The 16,893-nt window shown below is 43.7% G+C and overlaps 1 protein-coding gene across 1 annotated transcript in view; it reads right to left on the bottom strand.

The window, feature by feature from the left end:
- Positions 1 to 16,893, bottom strand: part of LOC147120012 (neurobeachin-like protein 1) — a 71,509-nt gene that overhangs the window by 36,071 nt on the left and 18,545 nt on the right. The window contains exons 8-13 of the mRNA XM_085985503.1: positions 13,587 to 13,735; positions 10,373 to 10,506; positions 9,770 to 9,871; positions 7,995 to 8,090; positions 6,443 to 6,567; positions 2,525 to 2,665 (exon numbers count right to left, since the gene is read on the bottom strand). Coding sequence (XP_085841629.1) covers positions 2,525 to 2,665; positions 6,443 to 6,567; positions 7,995 to 8,090; positions 9,770 to 9,871; positions 10,373 to 10,506; positions 13,587 to 13,735 — 747 coding nt within the window. The remainder of the gene's footprint in view (positions 1 to 2,524; positions 2,666 to 6,442; positions 6,568 to 7,994; positions 8,091 to 9,769; positions 9,872 to 10,372; positions 10,507 to 13,586; positions 13,736 to 16,893) is intronic.

A 16,893-nucleotide genomic window follows, 5' to 3' on the forward strand; every position in this document is an offset into this window, starting at 1 on the left:
AAATTGTGAACAACAGTGGTCCCAGCATTGATCCTTGTGGAACACCACTACCCACCTTCTGCCACTGTGAATAGCTACCTTTTACCCCTACTCTCTGCTTTCTGTCTTGAAGCCAGCTAGCTATCCATTCTTCTACTTGTCCCCTGACTCCACATTCTCTGACCTTGTTCATCAGTCTATTATGGGGTACCTTATTGAAGGCCTTTTGAAAATCTAGATAAATTACATCTACTACATTACTCTAGTCTACTCTCTCTGTTACCTCTTCAAAAAATTCAATGAGGTTGGTCAGGCAAAACTTTCCCTTTTGAAATCCATGCTGACTATTCATCATTATATTTTTGGTTTTTAGATGTTCTTCTATTTTCTCCTTTAGTAGGGATTCCATTATTTTTCCTACCACCGATGTTAAGCTGACTGGTCTTTAATTCCCTGGACATGTTCTATCCCCCTTCTTAAATATAGGTATTATTACATATAGGGTATACTGGGAATAAGCAAATCAGTCAGCATCTGTAAGGAGAAAGGACAAATTAACATTTTGTGTGTAACCTTTTGTCAAGCTGACTGATCTGCTATTTACAGTACTTGCAGTTTTTTCCCTGCTGAGAGAAAAGACAGGTTGAAGTTTTGAGTATGATTTATAGCATTTTCCAGTCTGTCGCCAGCAAGCAAAGACTGCCTGATCAGGGAATCGCTATCAATTTTTTCCCCCTGTTGCCCTACTGCCTCCAATGGCCAGCAGCAGTACTACAGCATTTATTAAAATACAGGTACTGTAGTCACAATTTGATTCAGAGTGCTATCATTTTCAGATTTAAAGAAGGCAAATGCTGCTCTGCTCATCAGCATGTCACCTCATAAGATATTTGTTGTAGTGGCCCGTTATCATCTGTTTAGAAGTACCGGTTGAAGTTATTTCTGTTAACTATCCTGAACTAGTACTATAAAAAGACTGCCCACCACCCTTTTTAAGCAACAACAACTTGCATATGGCGCCTTCAATGTAGTAAAACATCCCAAGGCGCTTCACAGGAGCGTTATCAGACAAATTTTGACACCAAGCCACATAGAGATATTCGGACAGGTGACCAAAAACTTGGTCAAAGAGGTAGATTTAAGGAGCAGCTTAAAGGAGGAGAGGGATAGCGAGGCACAGAGGTTGAGGGAGGAAATTCCAGAGCTTAGGGCCTAGACAGCTGAAGGCACGACAACCAATCACAGAAAACCCACAGTGCAGATAGAGGCCACTTCGGCCCATCGAGCCTGCACCGACACATATCCCACCCGATCCCCGTAACCCCTACACCAACACACATCCCACCCTATCCCCGTAACCCCACGTATTTAATCCCCCTAACACTAAGGGTCAATTTATCATAGCCAATCAACCTAACCCGCACATCTTTGGACTGTGGGAGGAAACCGGAGCACCCGGAGGAAACCCACGCAAACACGGGGAGAATGTGCAAACTCCACACAGACAGTCACCCGAGGCAACCAATGATGGGGTGAAGGAAATGGAGGATGCACAAGAGGCCAGAATTGAAGGAGCAGAGATCTTGGAGGGTTGTAAGGCTGGAGGAGGTTACAGGGATAGGGAGGGGTGAGGCCATGGAGGGACTTGGAACACGAGGATGAGAATTTGAAAATTGAGGCGTTGCTGGACCGGGGGCCAGTGTAGGTCAGTGAGCACAGGGGTGATGGGTGAACGGGACTTGTTGTGAGTTAAGATACGGGCCGCAGAGTTTTGGATGAACTGAAGTGTACGGAGGGTGGGAGATGGGAGGCCGGCCAGGACAGTTCAGTCTTCATCCAAACCTAGTGTGTGAGAAGTCCTCTGGGATCAACTCCACAAAATGAAGAAAAGCTGCTCCTAATCAAATCAAACACTATGTGATCTGAGGACCACAGCTACACACCACACCAAGGCAGCGTGAAACCCAAAACACAACAATACCTAGCGTGCAGTTGCCAATAAATCTCCAGAGAGCGGCGTAACAAACAGCTCCATTACATGAAGTTTCTTAATCCCCACCCCCAAATAAAACCATTAGAAATTCTTCTTCCCCCAAATGTGTTTTTGTTAAATGGTGCATCCCAGGACAACAGGGACAACCACTGAAGTGAACGGACCCCTTCACTCTGGGACATCTCCCTTCTTAAAAGCTATTTGAAACCCCTCCTTCCCCACCAACTCTAACCGTGCAAGCCATTCTTGGGATATGTTAGCCAAGCCAGCATTCATTGCCAATCTCCAGTTGTCCTTGAGAAGGTGGGGGTGAGCAACATCTCCTTTAAGCTGTGCGGCTGCGCAGCCGCCACGAGGTCCCGCGCAGTTGGTGAGCCGGCTTCTCAATGCAAAAAACCACGCATGCGCAGAAGTTTGAATGGGACGCGCAGCCCCCCCAAAAAAATTAGAGGGAACATTGGTGGTGAGCCACCTTCTTGAGTCGCTGCAGTCCGTGTTGTTATTTTATTAACGCAGCTAATGAAGTACTTGAGATATTTTGAAGAGCTTCACCTGCCACTTTGTAGCTGGATGTGCAAAGTAGTGAAGGGTTCAACCCGTATCATGTAGTGCATGACACCAGCTGCATTGGAGTAGTGAGTTCCGTAGTGAAACTTGTCAACCGTCCCTGTTGGGTCCTCGAAATTATCAAACCTGCAGCACAACAGGAAAGAGAAAGATCAGAGTCCTGTGGGAACTTAAAGAAAACAGCCTGCTAGAGTAAATGCTTACAAAATGAGACCAAAGAATGATCCTCTCCATTACAAAAGGCACCATCAGGCAGGTGATATGGCAGTCTCTCAACGTGTCTTGTTGACTTCTGTCATCATGTTGTGCAGAGGGGTGTGTGTGGGTACAGCAGTGTAAAAATACTATTCTGGCAAACAACAGCACCAGACTAGACTAGACTGATACCAACAGACTAAAATGTAACAAAAAGGCAGTTGTTCATTGGATGCAGGTAAATATCATTGACTCAAGAGCACCATATTCTGAAATTTTAATTAAAATTCATGTAAATCTTTATTAAACTCAAGTAATTTTTTTAAATTGCCTCAAATACAGTACTGCAAGGAAAGAACTTGCATTTATATAGCGCCTTTCACCACCTCAGGACATCCCAAAGCGCTTTACAGCCGATGAAGTACTTCTGAAGTATAGTTACAGCTGCTACAATGTTGAAAACACGGCAAGGTCCCACCAACAACAATGTGATAACTACCAGATAATCGGTTTTAGTGATGTTGGTTGAGGGATAAATGTTGGCCAGGACACCAGGGAGAACTCCCCTGCTCTTCTTTGAAATAGTGCCATGGGATCGTTTACCTGAAAGGGCAGACCTCAGTTTAACATCCCATCCAAAAGACGGCACTTCCGACTGGTGTAGTACTGAGGGAGTGCTGCACTAAGTGCCAGCCTGGATTTTGTGCTTAAGGTCTCTGGAGTGGGACTTGAACCCACAACCTTCAGACTCAGAGGCCTCTACCACTGAGCCACGGCTGACATGGTTGAGGTGGCATGAGGCAATCTCCCCACAAGAGGGCAGTGCACCGTGCCTAATAGCAACTGGTGTGAGTCCCAACGCTGCAGCACCGAGCCACAGCTGAGAGAAGAGACAGCACACTTTAAGTAACCTGGCATGGTATGATTACCCATCAGTATGGTTAAAAGAACCTGGCTTTCACCTCCTTTCCCACTGAATGTGATATGGCTGCCCAACGTCATTTCATTGCTACATTTCCCAAAGTACAGGGGGGGCACTGATGGCTGCCATATGCCCAAACTGTAGCTCATCTTGGGTGTCAGTAAGTACCATGTCTGTGATGCTGTGGTTTGATGTGCAAAGCCCTTGAAAAATGAAAGTAATTAATGGCTTTTCATGTGCAAGTTGCAGGTTTAATGTGTGCCCGGCCGAAGTATGGGTATGCACGAGATGTAATGAAAGAGCTGTAAAAGGTTTCTCGAGATCCTGGCATTGATGAGCAGTAAATGTAGATCATGTTGACAAGATAACATTTCATGGCATGCAAACCTGAGCCAAATACTTAGCAGATCCTTGAAAGTGTGCTGACTTCTCTCACAACGGTTGCCTAGAATGCCCAACAAGGCAAACCCTCCTCGCTCCCATCTCATGCAGAAACACATCCACTTGAACAGCCATCAAATGGAGAACTGAGGTCTGCGCCATTTTGTGGCATGCCCACAGCCTCCATTTCATGCCTCAACATTGGGTTCACCTTGCCTTATGCCTGCCACTTCTTTCTTCCCCCATACAGCCTTTGGAAAGGCTGACAAACATATCAAGATATTTTTGAAGGCTAGAAGAATAAGCAATCCCCCAACCTTACCCCACCCACACCCCCCCCCCAAAAAAAAAATCTGACTACTTTAGCTTCTCAGTGGCTATATGCTTTTAAATATCCTACCCCCTCCATCAAGGTGTCGTTCCCTGATCCGAGACCAATGCTGGCAAGGAGCTTATTCAAACTGGCCTTGGAGGGAGTGCAGTGTAGATTCACCAGAATGATACTGGGGTTAAATTATGAGGGCAGGTTGTATAGACTGGACTTGCATTCCCATGAGTATAGAAGATTGAGGGGTGGTCTAATTGAGGTTTTTAAGATGATTAAAAGATGTGATAGGGTAGACAGAGAGAAACTATTTCCTCTGGTGGGGGAGTCTCGAATAAGGAGGCATAACCTTAAAATTAGAGCGAGACCGTTCAGGGATGATATTGGGAATCACTTCTCCACACAAAGGAGAGTGGAAATCTGAAACTCTCCTTCCCTCTCCCCAACCCCCCAAAAACGCACGGGTTATAGTGACCTTGTCATTCCACCTAAGCCTGCATTTTGACTAGACTCAGGGTCAGATGGCCTCCTCAACCAGTAGGAGGCATGGCTCAGAGGGCAGCACTCTCACCTCTGAGTCAGAAGGTCATCGGTTCAAGTCCCACCCCAGTGATTTAAGCTCAAAATCCAGGCTGACACACCCAGTGCAGCCCTGAAGGAGTGCTGCAATGTTGGAAGTTTTTGTTAGGTAATGGTATCAAGGGATATGGAACCAAGGCGACTAAATGGATTTGAGATGCAAATCAGCCATGATCTAATTGAATGGCAGAACAGACTCGAAGGGCTGAATGGCTTCCTCCTGTTGCTAAATAATTCCAATAACCTGACCTCTTAAATTCAGGTAAGGTTAGGCGAGTGCGGTTGTGATGTGCATTTCACGTGAGGAGCAGTGATACTCAAGACCACAGAATGGGCTCCGACATTCATTGTGATTCTCATTAACAAGCTGTGCACACCTCTGCCAAGTACATCGCTGGTTCATTGCCAAGAGATAGCAGGTTAATGTTTTCGGTAGGAATCCTCTTGCAGAACAATATCTGCTGTGTACTTACAGCACTCTTTTTATTTTGCATTTGCATTTTTTTTCTTTTTAAACATCTGTAGTGTGTCGATGCTGCTGGATGGGAAAGGCTTGGTAATGAGAACCGAGCACTGATCAGTTTGAGATGGCCTCAGCACACAACAGTTGGCGTATGCAGTGCAGGTTCAAGATTTATGGAGAGGGAAGAAGAGTATTATGCTTGTGTGCACAGGGTTGAATGAACACACACACAGCTCAATGTGAGGAAAGAAGAAGAGTTTTACTAGGTGTTAGTTGTGGCTCAGGGGGTAGCACTCCCGCCTCTCAGAAGGTTGTGGGTTCAAGTCCTACTCTGGAGACTTGAGTAATCTAGGCAAACACTTCAGTGCAGTACGGAGAGTGCGCTGCACTGTCAGAGGTGCCGTCAAAGAACAGCAGGGAAGTTCTTCCCGGTGTCCTGGCCAATATTTATCCTTCAACCAACTTTACTAAACAGATTATCTGGTCATTATCACATTGTTGTTTGTGGGAGCTTGCTGTGTGTAAATTGGCTGCCGCGTTGCCTACATTACAACAGTGACTACACTTCAAAAAGTACTTAATTAGCTGTAAAGCGTTTTGGGACGTCCTGAGGTCATGAAAGGCACTGTATAAATGCAAGTTCTTTCTTCATATGTATTAGCTTAACTAGCTTTTAAAATCATAATCTGAGACCAAATAATGTGCAGGGTAATCAGTTTGTTTAAAATTAGAATGGAAAAGGCCGTTAAAATATCCTTGGACAATAGTCTGTAACTAAGAGGAAATACTATGGTGCAGCATCTTGCATTAAGCTTGCAGTATCTGAAAAGTTGAGTTTGGCTCTTGTCAAAAGTGGGGGGGTGGGCCTAGGGTGAGCAAATAATCTTTGCAGCTCCTGCCAACCCAGGTGTAGATCAGCACGAGCATGGACCTGGGTCAGGAGTGCTGCAGGTACCTTCTTGGCTATAGGGAAGTTCGAACAAAAAAAAGGAATGGGGTGAAAACAAGTAACTGTTTTAGCCAAGAAGCACCACTTACTTTTCCCGAACAGCTTTGGCATTCTTTTCATTGGCGACTCCAATGGGTTTGGAGAGGTCTCTGAAGACTTCAGGGTTGTTTAAATCCAGCTCCTCCGAGGTGTAATCACTAAGAATCCAAGGGAACTGAAATCAAGAAAGAAGTGTGTCAAATGTCTGCGAGACGTGCCCTGAACCCACCTTGTGTCCTTTTAAAAATACATAGCTATTACATGGACATTACACGCAAAAAATGTACCCCCAGTGGTGAAGCATCAATGGTCCGAGATTATAGGCAATATACAGAAGGCAAGGTAGTCAAAGTGTTAAAGAATCTCTCCTGATCTCACTTACTCAGTGCTTTCTTTATCATACTACACCTGGATCTATATACGGTATTATCTAGAACACTGTTTTCTACTCTGTGTGTAAACTACTTCTCAAATTTGAAGGTAACGGATTTATTGAGAACAATGATATACTGTCAGTCTGATAACGCACTGTCCGATCAGATAGATACATAGAAATGCTTGGAACATCAAAATCCAATATCACAAGTGCTGCACCTACACAGGACTGGTTGAGCTAGATTCCATAGTGGTCTGAATTGGCTCAATTTGGATTTGGAAAGTAGCTTGTAGCATACGACTGAAAATGCAGCTACCAAAAGAATGATATTGCATTGTGCCAGCACCCCTACTCATCCTGGTTATTGGTTTTATCCCTCACTTACCACACCCCACTACTCCCTCTGATCTACTTAACAAAAGCACTATATATAAATAAAATATTTTGTATGCCTGTGCATTTATATATCCTTTATGTGTTCAAGTGGGAGCGTCATTGCTGAGGAATTAAATACTTTTTCCACTTTATCACCTGGTGTCAGGTACAACACAGCAAGATAAAGTGAAGTTTCCTGTACTCCAAGCAATGTGCTTTAACCCAAGCCTCAGGAAAACACTCCAACCATACCTGTGTGAATTTTTACACTTCCAGCTACCATTTGCTCTGACTGCGACTGCTAAAAGTGCAGAGGAACACTTTTGCCCTGTGTCCACTTAGAGAGGCCTCGAGTCGGGACTGCCCAATTTCATCTCACCTGGGTTCCTTACAGTCAGCAGATGCAAGACATTCACTTCCATCTCAGCAACGTGAGCTGGATTCAAACCCTCTTCCAGAGATGAAGACGTAACATGCTAACCCAGTAACATGCTAACTTATTTTTATTTTATTTTAGTAGACTTGAGCATTAAAGGCAACAGGTGAGAGGGACCTAGGAAAAAAGCAGCTATTGCTTTGAGAAGAGGCCACGTCACTTTACTTAAGCAGGCTTTTAACAGCCCTCCGATTTGTTCATGGAGCTACCCTTGACTTGGGGTATTGTTGAGTCAGGTGCCAACTTGGAGGCACTGAACTTGTGGCCTATTTGGTTTGCAGCATTGTGAGGTTATGGTAGTAAGAAGCATTGGTGATCGCCTCAATGCTCATTCATAAAATAGACAGCAAATAGCAGGCCAAAAATTAGTTACACTTGCATGTTAGATTTGAAAAGAAAACATTATTCTACATACCACCGGATACTGAGCAAGATCGTTGTAAGTCCTTCCTGCAATCGAGTTCAGTTGTATGAGGTAGTCGAAGTTTGAAATTTCTCGGTTCACCCATTTCTGAAGGAGATGAAAGACACAAGTGAGTCCCCCTATCCCCGTCACCACCTGAGATAATGTGCAGGACAGCAAAACATAATTTTTTTTTTTTTTTTTTAAGTGCCAGGACAATCCATGACACTGGCATGGATTTCTCAGTAGAATCTCCGAGAAAAGGTCACCGACACCCCCCTCAATCAGGGATTGGCATCTGGTGCAGCAGAAACCCACAGGGGGTGGGTGGGTAAAAATTAAGCAGGACTCTCCCACAATATCAACAGCCATGGACACCACATCCTGGCAACAGTTTACTATGCGTCACTCACTCATGAGGAAGAGCTCGGAATTCAACCGTCTCAATGAATTAAAGGGCATATGCTGATGCTTCAGTGCAGTACTGAGTGATTGCTGCTTTTTCAGGGGTAGCATCTTTAGGAATGGAGGTTAAACTGAGGTCCCGTCTATCAGCTCAGATGGTTGTGAAAGATCCCACAGCACTATTCAAAGAGGAGTAGGGCATTGTCAGTGTTCTTAGTAAAATTCTTCTGGCAAGCAACGCTGGCACAAATGGATCAGTTGTTCACTGATCTGTGGGACCTTGCTGCGTGCAAATTGACTGCCACGTTTGCCTACATAACAGGGGCTGCACTTCAAAAGCAATCCATTGGCTGTAAAGTGCTATGGGACGTCCTGAGGATGTGATATTGTGTTATATAAATGCAACTTTTTCCTTTCTTTCAAGCTCAAGCATGAACCCAGTTACTCTCAGCATCAGAAGATATTTCACAATGTATCGCAGCATTGAATTCTTTCACCACTTTATAAACTTGCCAGTGATTATGTCACCACTCTTTCTTACTTCAGTGTGCCTGCCATTATTATGCAGTTTTGTGATGATTCTCAAAATTTGTGGTGACTTTTTAATACCTATCTCATCTTAAATAACCGCTCCCTTTGGCATTAGAAGATATTTCACAACTGCTAATCAAATGGTGTTAATGGGACGATAACCACATCGTGATTAACGATGCTACATTATGGTCGTATTTTGGCTTGTGGTGTTAACAGGGGACAAGTTTAGATTTCAGCTCAGGTTGCGTCAACTAGGCTTGTATTCCAACGAGTCTAGAAGATTAAGGGGTGATTTATTGAGGTGTTCATGATTAAAGGAGTTGATAGGGTAGATAGAGAGAAACTATTTCCTCTAGTGGGGGAGTCCAAAACAGGAAACACTTCTTCACACAAAGGGTAGTGGGAATCTGGAACGCTCTCCCTAAAAAGCTGTTGAGGCTGGGGGTCAATTGGAAATTTCAAAACGGAGTTTGATAAGATTTTGTTGGGTAAGGGTATTAAGGGATATGGAACCAAGGCGGGTAAATGGAGTTGAGATACAGATCAGCCATGATCTAACTGAATGGTGGAACAGGCTGGAGGGGCTGAATGGCCTCCTCCTATTCCTATCTCCAGCGCCTGTCCCAAGCTTTCAGTCAGAATGCACTGCTATTGTCACTTGTCTGTTGTAAATTCCTTACTCACGGATTAAACTCATCCGCCACCTTTTCCAATTGTGTAGCCTCTTGTTACAGTATGGGGACAAAGGGGAAACCCCAGGCCTTATATTATTTTGCCTCATGTTGTGATAATGTTGCTGCTGATAAAGGGAGTTTGTGGTTGTTGTTTAACCCTCCTGATAACAATACCTGAGTAAGCCCTGAAGCCTTCAGCAGTTCCTGGGGTGATCGCGTGCCGTATAGGTTGGGTGGTCGAAGGGACAATATACGGCTGTAGACTTTGTTCCTCACCTAGAATTTCGAGGAGGAAGGAAACAGATCATTTGGCAAGAATGGCAAATGGCAGCAGTAAACACAAATATTTGCACAACCTGTCTTCAAAACTAGTCTGGACAGTGCTCTATGGAGGGACTGACAGAAAAAAAGCAACCCAACAACTCCACTTTTTGATTTGGATTCGCTCAGCAGTTATTTTTCACTTTCAGAAAGCAGTAACCTCTCTTCTACATTTTCCCTGCAGTTGACGGCACGCCACATTGAGAATTCTAGACAATCCTCTACTGGTCATCTTATAAAGTTGCGACATCCAATCATAATGGTTCAACCAGTTCTTTTGAGGTAAGGGAGGCAACTGGGTGTCATTAGTAGGAAAAAATATACGGCCATTGAAGTAAATCACCTCAGACAAGAGTGTAGGGCTGCCCAGACACATTTTGCCCCTGTTTAGGGCAGGATTGCCACTCGCTTGGAGCAATGAGCACCATTCTTCTGAAGAGTTAATTTTGGTCTCACCTCTTTTTTGAAGTTCAGGAAGTAGTTAGTTTGGTCGATCAGAAAGATCTCCAATGCCGACCTTCTCAAGTTGTAACGGCGCAGGTGAATCTCACGCAGCTGAGAGAGGGGCCACTTAAAATCGTAGCCTATCCCTGCAAAGCAAAAGTAACCACACATTTCAACCTTATCCCGTCAATAAAGAGAGACACAGAAATGATCTGTGGGGATGCAAGTCACACACCCCACAGCAGTCTTAACTAATTTTAGCAAAATAAAGTAAATAGTGGTGAATGTTACCAAATATCTGTTTCAAGTATTTATCCAATTCCCTTTTGAAAGTTACTATTGAATCTGCTTCCACCAGCCTTTCAGGCAGCGCATTCCAGATCATCATAACTCGCTGCGTAAAAAACCTTTCTCCTCACCTCCCCCAAAGTACAAGACGGACCCGGGTAACTATAGGCCCATTAGTTTGATATCAGTAATTGGAAAGATGCTGGAGGGAATTATTAGGGATGCAAAATCTGATTGCTTGGATAGAGAGGGACATATTAGGGACACCCAGCATGGCTTCAGAAAAAGGTCATATCTTACAAATAGTTTTTGAAGAAGTTATAAAGTTGGTGGACATTGTCTACTTAGACTTCCAAAAAGCTTTTGATAAGGTACCGCACAAGAGGCTTCTCTACAAGATTGAAGTCTCTGGTATTAGTGGTAATATATTGAGCTGGATTGAGAACTGGTTGGCAAGACGTAGGCAAAAAGTAGTTATAGGTGGATTTGGATCTGTTTTGAGAACAGTCACCAGTGGTCCCACAGGGATTGGTGTTGGGACTGTTGCTCTTTACTATTTTTTATTAATGATCTGGATGTAGGTGTTGGGGGCACGATCTGAAAATCTGCAGATGATACTAAGATCTGTGTGAGTGTTAGGACTGTAGGCAATGCTCGTCTGCTTCAGGCAGATCTTAATGTGTTGGGAGATTGGGCTCATGACTGGCACTAAAGGTACAAGAGCAATGCCATGAAGTGATAACTAGAGCAAATAGTATGTTGGGGTGCATTCATAGGACAATTGAGTATAAGATGAGGCATTCTATTTTGTCCTTGTACAAGAGCTTGGTCAAGCCTCACTTGGAATATTGTGTCCAGTTTTGGTCTCGTCATATGGTGGATGATATTGAGGCTCTGGAAAGGGCACAGAGGAGGCCATAGACTAGTTCCCAGTCTAAAGCATCTTAGTTATCAAAATAGGATAAAAGAGTTGGGACTCTACACTTTAGAGAAGCGTCGATTTAGGGGTCATCTGATTGAGGTTAAGAGAATGAAGGGAATGCACTGTGTTCCTGTTGAAAGTTTGTTAGGGGTCGAACTTTAAGTTGTACAAGGCCAGATCTAGGTTAGATGTCAGGAGGTGGTTCTTTTCCCAGAGAATAGCGGACCTCTGGAACAGGCTGTCATTCCGTGTGGTGGACAACAATTCGTTAAATTCCTTCAAGCAAGAGCTGGACCGGTTTCTGGTTGGAGTGGATATCACCTCTTCCAAAAAGATAGGTACTGCAGGGAATTCAGAGCTAGGACTAGTTTTGATCGCTGAGATGGGTCGGAGAGGAAGTTCCCAGATTTTTTCCCCAAATTGGCCCAGGTTTGTATCTGTTTTTTCGCCTCTCCCAGGTTTGGGGTGGGGTGGGGAGTGTACATACTGTGATACACAAGGTATCGCAATCGTGTGGGACAGGCTGGGTGGACCAGAGGGTCCTTACCAGTCTGTTATTGTTCATAATTTCACTACTGTTAACAAAATTACATTCTCAGGAAGCACACATGCACTCCCACTATTTTGTTAGCAGGTCGCAAATGACAACCAAAATAAGGAGTTTTCCATTTGATGTAGGCCCCTGAACTAGGGTGCCAACTCTGGTTGGGCATGTTGGAGGTATCATCACATGACCTCCAGCCTCCAAGCTTCCCGTCCAAACACACCTGCCATTTGTCATCCGACACATCCATACTCACGGTGCACCGCCTTCCCACACCAATCGGAAAGCGAATAGACTCTTCACTAACCAATTGGATGATTTTTGACTTTCAGTCAAGCACTTTAGTGCCCCTATGATTTATCTCTCGGGTTGCTCGCAGCAGCGACCTGGAGATTAGCCTTTAATTCCTGGAGGGTTGGCAACCCTACTGACTTCTGTAGCATGTTTCAATTCTTCAACCTGTCCTGTATCAGCTTTTTAATACAATGCTTTCTCTGTGTAATCCTTTCTAAATTTGTTTCTGCTCAACAACTCTCTAACCAAGCATGCCTGGCTGCCAGCCTGCGGCTATTCCAATCTTCGTGTAGCCATGAAATGCGCCTCTGGTACAATTCAGGCAAACAGCTTATACATTGCTACTCACATGTACATCAGGAAGAAACCATTTGTTTTTGCTGTGTTTAAACCATTTCTCACAATGTTTCCACCACAGTTGACTTCTCTCTCTTCCTGCCACACTGAATTCCCTTAGTCCGAGAGTGGAACGAGATAGATTCTGCCCCAACCTATCTCAAGGTCTACCACTCCCCCCGACCCGGAATCATTGAGATCCCAGGGGATTCTGAGTTTTTCCTACTGGGATTCCCTCCAAACTCCCCAAGTAGGTAAAGAAGTAGGGAGATTTAATAGAGGTGTGCAAAATTATAATGGGTTTTGATAGAGAAAATAAGGAGAAACTGTTTCCACTGCAGGAGGGGCAGTAACCAGAGGATACAGATTTAAGGTAATTGGTAAAAGAACTAGAGGGGAGATAAAGAGAATTTATTTTTACACATAGTGAGTTATGATGATCTGGAATGTACTGTCTGAAAGCGTTGTGGAAGCAGATTCAATAGTAACTTGCCAAAGGGAATTGGATAAATACTTCAAAAGGAAAAATTTGCAGGGCTGTGGGAAAAGAGCAGGAAAGTGGGACTAATTGGAGAGCTCTTTCAAAGTGCTGGCCTCCTTCTGTGCTGTATGATTCTAAGTACACAAAGGCGTAAAGAACACTGGATGGTACATTGGATGGATCAATACAATTCCCCACTTATGAGGGACCAGTCTCAACTAGATCAAGCAAAAATACAGACCAACATGTCAATTTTCCCACACGCAAATACACCCCAGGACGAATAAAAATTTATGGTTTAACAAGAAGTCCTAACATAGCAGATGATTTTCCAGATCAGAGTTCGCACATCATCTCTTACCTTCCTCTTTGTCCACACTCCCATCGAAAAAGTTGATGTGTTGGGTGGTGACTTCAAGGCGTCCTGAAACGACATCCATGATGGTGATCAGGTCACAGTCCTCGGAGATCACCAGCTTTTCTTTCTGATTCTGCTCCTCTTTCTCGTTGCTGAGGGAGAATGAGAAAGGCAAGATTGAAATGGACCGCAGTCCGCAAGCACAGATTGCAGAGGTCGGAGAAAGACAAAATAAAGTTATAGAACAGAATGTATTCCACTGACATGGGTAAAAACAGTTAGCCTCTGTTTATATCAGATTCAAAGCCATTGGCTTTAGTTAAATTGGGGATACCAAAGCCAGGAGCTCAGGGTGGGAGTCGTCTCTTGTACAACAGGTTTTACTCCTGTGGGATTCATGATATTGGCATGGGTTAGATTTACTAGAATGGCACCAGGGATGAGGGACTTCACTTATGTGGCGAGACTAGAGAAGCTGGGGTTGTTCTCCTTAGAGCAGAGAAGGTAAAGGAAAGATTCAATAGAGGTGTTCAAAATCATGAGGGGTTTTGATACAGTTAATCAGGAGAAACGTTTTCCCACTGGCTGGAGGGTTGGTAATCTGAGGACACAGATTTAAGCATTTGCAACAAGGTGGATGAATTAATGGCACTAATAGAAGTAAATGGGTATGATGTAATTGCCATTACAGAGACATGGTTGCAGGGTAACCAAAGCTGGGAACTGAATGTTCCAGGATACTCAACATTTAGGAAGGACAGACAAAAAGGAAAAGGAGGTGGAGTAGCGCTGTTAATAAGGGATGAGATTGGTACGGTAGAGATAAAACATCTTGGCTTGGCAGATCGTGATGTAGAACTAGAATCAGTTTGGGTGGAGCTAAGAAACAGCAAAGGGCAGAAAACATTGGTGGGAGCTGTGTATAGGCCACCAAACAGTAATGGTAATGTAGGGCACAGTATCAATCAAGAGATTAGAAGTGCATGTAACAAGGGCAATACGGTAATCATGGGGGACTTTAATCTACATATTGACTGGGCAAATCAAATTACCACTAATGGTGTGGAGGACGAATTCTTGGAATGCATGCGAGATGGTTTCCTGGATCAGTATGTGGAGGAACCAACCAGGGAACAGGCTATTCTGGATCTGGTACTGTGTAATGAGAAAGGGCTAATCAATAATCTTGTGGTAAAGGGGTCTTTAGGGACAAGTGACCATAATATGATTGAATTTTACATTAAGTTTGAGAGTGATGTAGTCCAATCTGAAACTAAGGTCTTCAATCTAAACAGAGGAAACTACAAGGGTATGAGGGACAAGTTGGCCATGGTAGATTGGGGGACTACACTAAAAGATATGAAGGTGGACATACAATGGCTAACATTCAAGGAAATAATGTATAATTTGCAGCAAACATATATTCCTCTAGGGCATAAAAACCCAAAAGGAAAAGTGATCCAACCATGGCTAGCAAAAGAAATTAAAGCTCGTATTAAGTCAAAGGAGGAAGCTTATAAAGTTGCCAGAAAAAGCAGTCAGCCTGAGGATTGGGATCTTTTTAGAAATCAGCAAAGGGAAATTGATAAAGAAAGGGAAAATGGAATATGAGCACAAACTGGCAAAAAATATAAAAACAAATTGTAAAAGCTTCTATAGGTATGTGAAAAGGAAAAGACTGGCGAAGGTAAATATAGGTCCTTTACAGTCAGATATGGGAGAATTTATAATGGGGAATGAGGAAATGGCAGAGCAATTAAATAAATACTTTGTTTCTGTCTTCACGGAGGAAGACACAAAAAACTTCCCAGAAATACGAGAAAACCAAGGGTGTGACAAGAATGAGGAACTTAAAGAAATTATTAGTAAAAAAACAGTACTAGCAAAATTAATGGGACTAAAAGTCAATAAATTCCAAGGACCGGATGACCTACATCCTAGGGTTTTGAAAGAGGTGGCCATTAGGATAGTGGATGCATTGGTTGTCATATTCCAAAATTCTATAGATTCTGGAACAGTTCCTGCAGATTGGAGGATAGCAAATGTAACCCCGCTATTTAAGAAAGGAAGGAGAGAGAAAACGGGGAACTACAGACCTGTTAGCCTCACATCAGTAGTTGGGAAAATGCTGGAATCTATTATAAAGGATGCAATAACTGGGCACTTAGAAACTAATAGTAAGATTGGGCAGAGTCAACATGGATTTATGTTGGTGTATCTGGATTTTCAGAAGGCCTTCGATATGGTCCCACACAAGAGGTTGGTGAACAAAATTAGGGCACATGGAATTGGGGGGAATATACTAGGATGGGCTGAGAATTGGTTAACAGACAGAAAACAACGAGTAGGGATAAACGGGTCTTTTTCAAGATGGCAGGCTGTGACTAGTGGGGTACCACAAGGATCGGTGTTTGGGCCCCAGCTATTCACAATCTATATCAATGATTTGGATGAGGAGACTAAATGTAACATTTCCCAATTTGCTGATGATACAAAGCTAGGTGGCAGTGTCAGTTGTGAAGAGGATGCGAAGAGGCTTCAATGGGATCTCAACAGGCTCAGTGAGTGGGCGAGAACATGACAGATGGAATATAATGTGGATAAATGTGAAGTTATCCACTTTGGTAGAAAAAACAGAAAGGCAGAGTATTTCCTAAATGGTGAAAGATTGGGGAATGCAGATGTTCAAAGGGACCTGGGTGTCCTTGTACATGAGTCACTGAAAGTGAATGTGCAGGTGCAGCAAGCCATTAGGAAGGCAAATTGCATGCTGGTCTTCATTACAAGCGGATTTGAGTACAGGAGTAAAGAAGTCTTACTCCAATTATATAGGGCCTTGGTGAGACCACACCCGGAGTACAGTGTACAATTTTGGTCTCCTTACCTAAGGAAGGATATACTTGCCATAGAGGGAGTGCAACGAAGGTTCACGAGATTGATTCCTGGGATGGCGAGACTGTCATATGAGAAGAGATTGAGTAAACTAGGCCTGTATTCTCTTGAATTCAGAAGAATGAGAGGGGATCTCATTGAAGCATTCAAAATTATTAAAGGGCTTGATAGGATGGATGCTGGGAGAATGTTTCCCTTAGCTGGGGAGTCTAGAACCAGGGGCCACAGCCTCAGGATAAAGGGTAGGCCATTCAGGACTGAGATGAGAAGAAATTTCTTCACACAGAGGGTGGTGAATCTTTGGAATTCTCTACCTCAGAGGGCTGTGGAGACTCAGTCATTGGGTATATTCAAAACAGAAGTCGATAGATTTCTGATTAGTAGGGGCATCAAGGGATATGGCGATAGGACCGGCGAA

Source organism: Somniosus microcephalus, chromosome 4 (assembly GCF_052327205.1).
Source record: "Somniosus microcephalus isolate GS21.2 chromosome 4, FLI_Smic_1.0, whole genome shotgun sequence".
Lineage (NCBI taxonomy): Eukaryota > Metazoa > Chordata > Chondrichthyes > Squaliformes > Somniosidae > Somniosus > Somniosus microcephalus.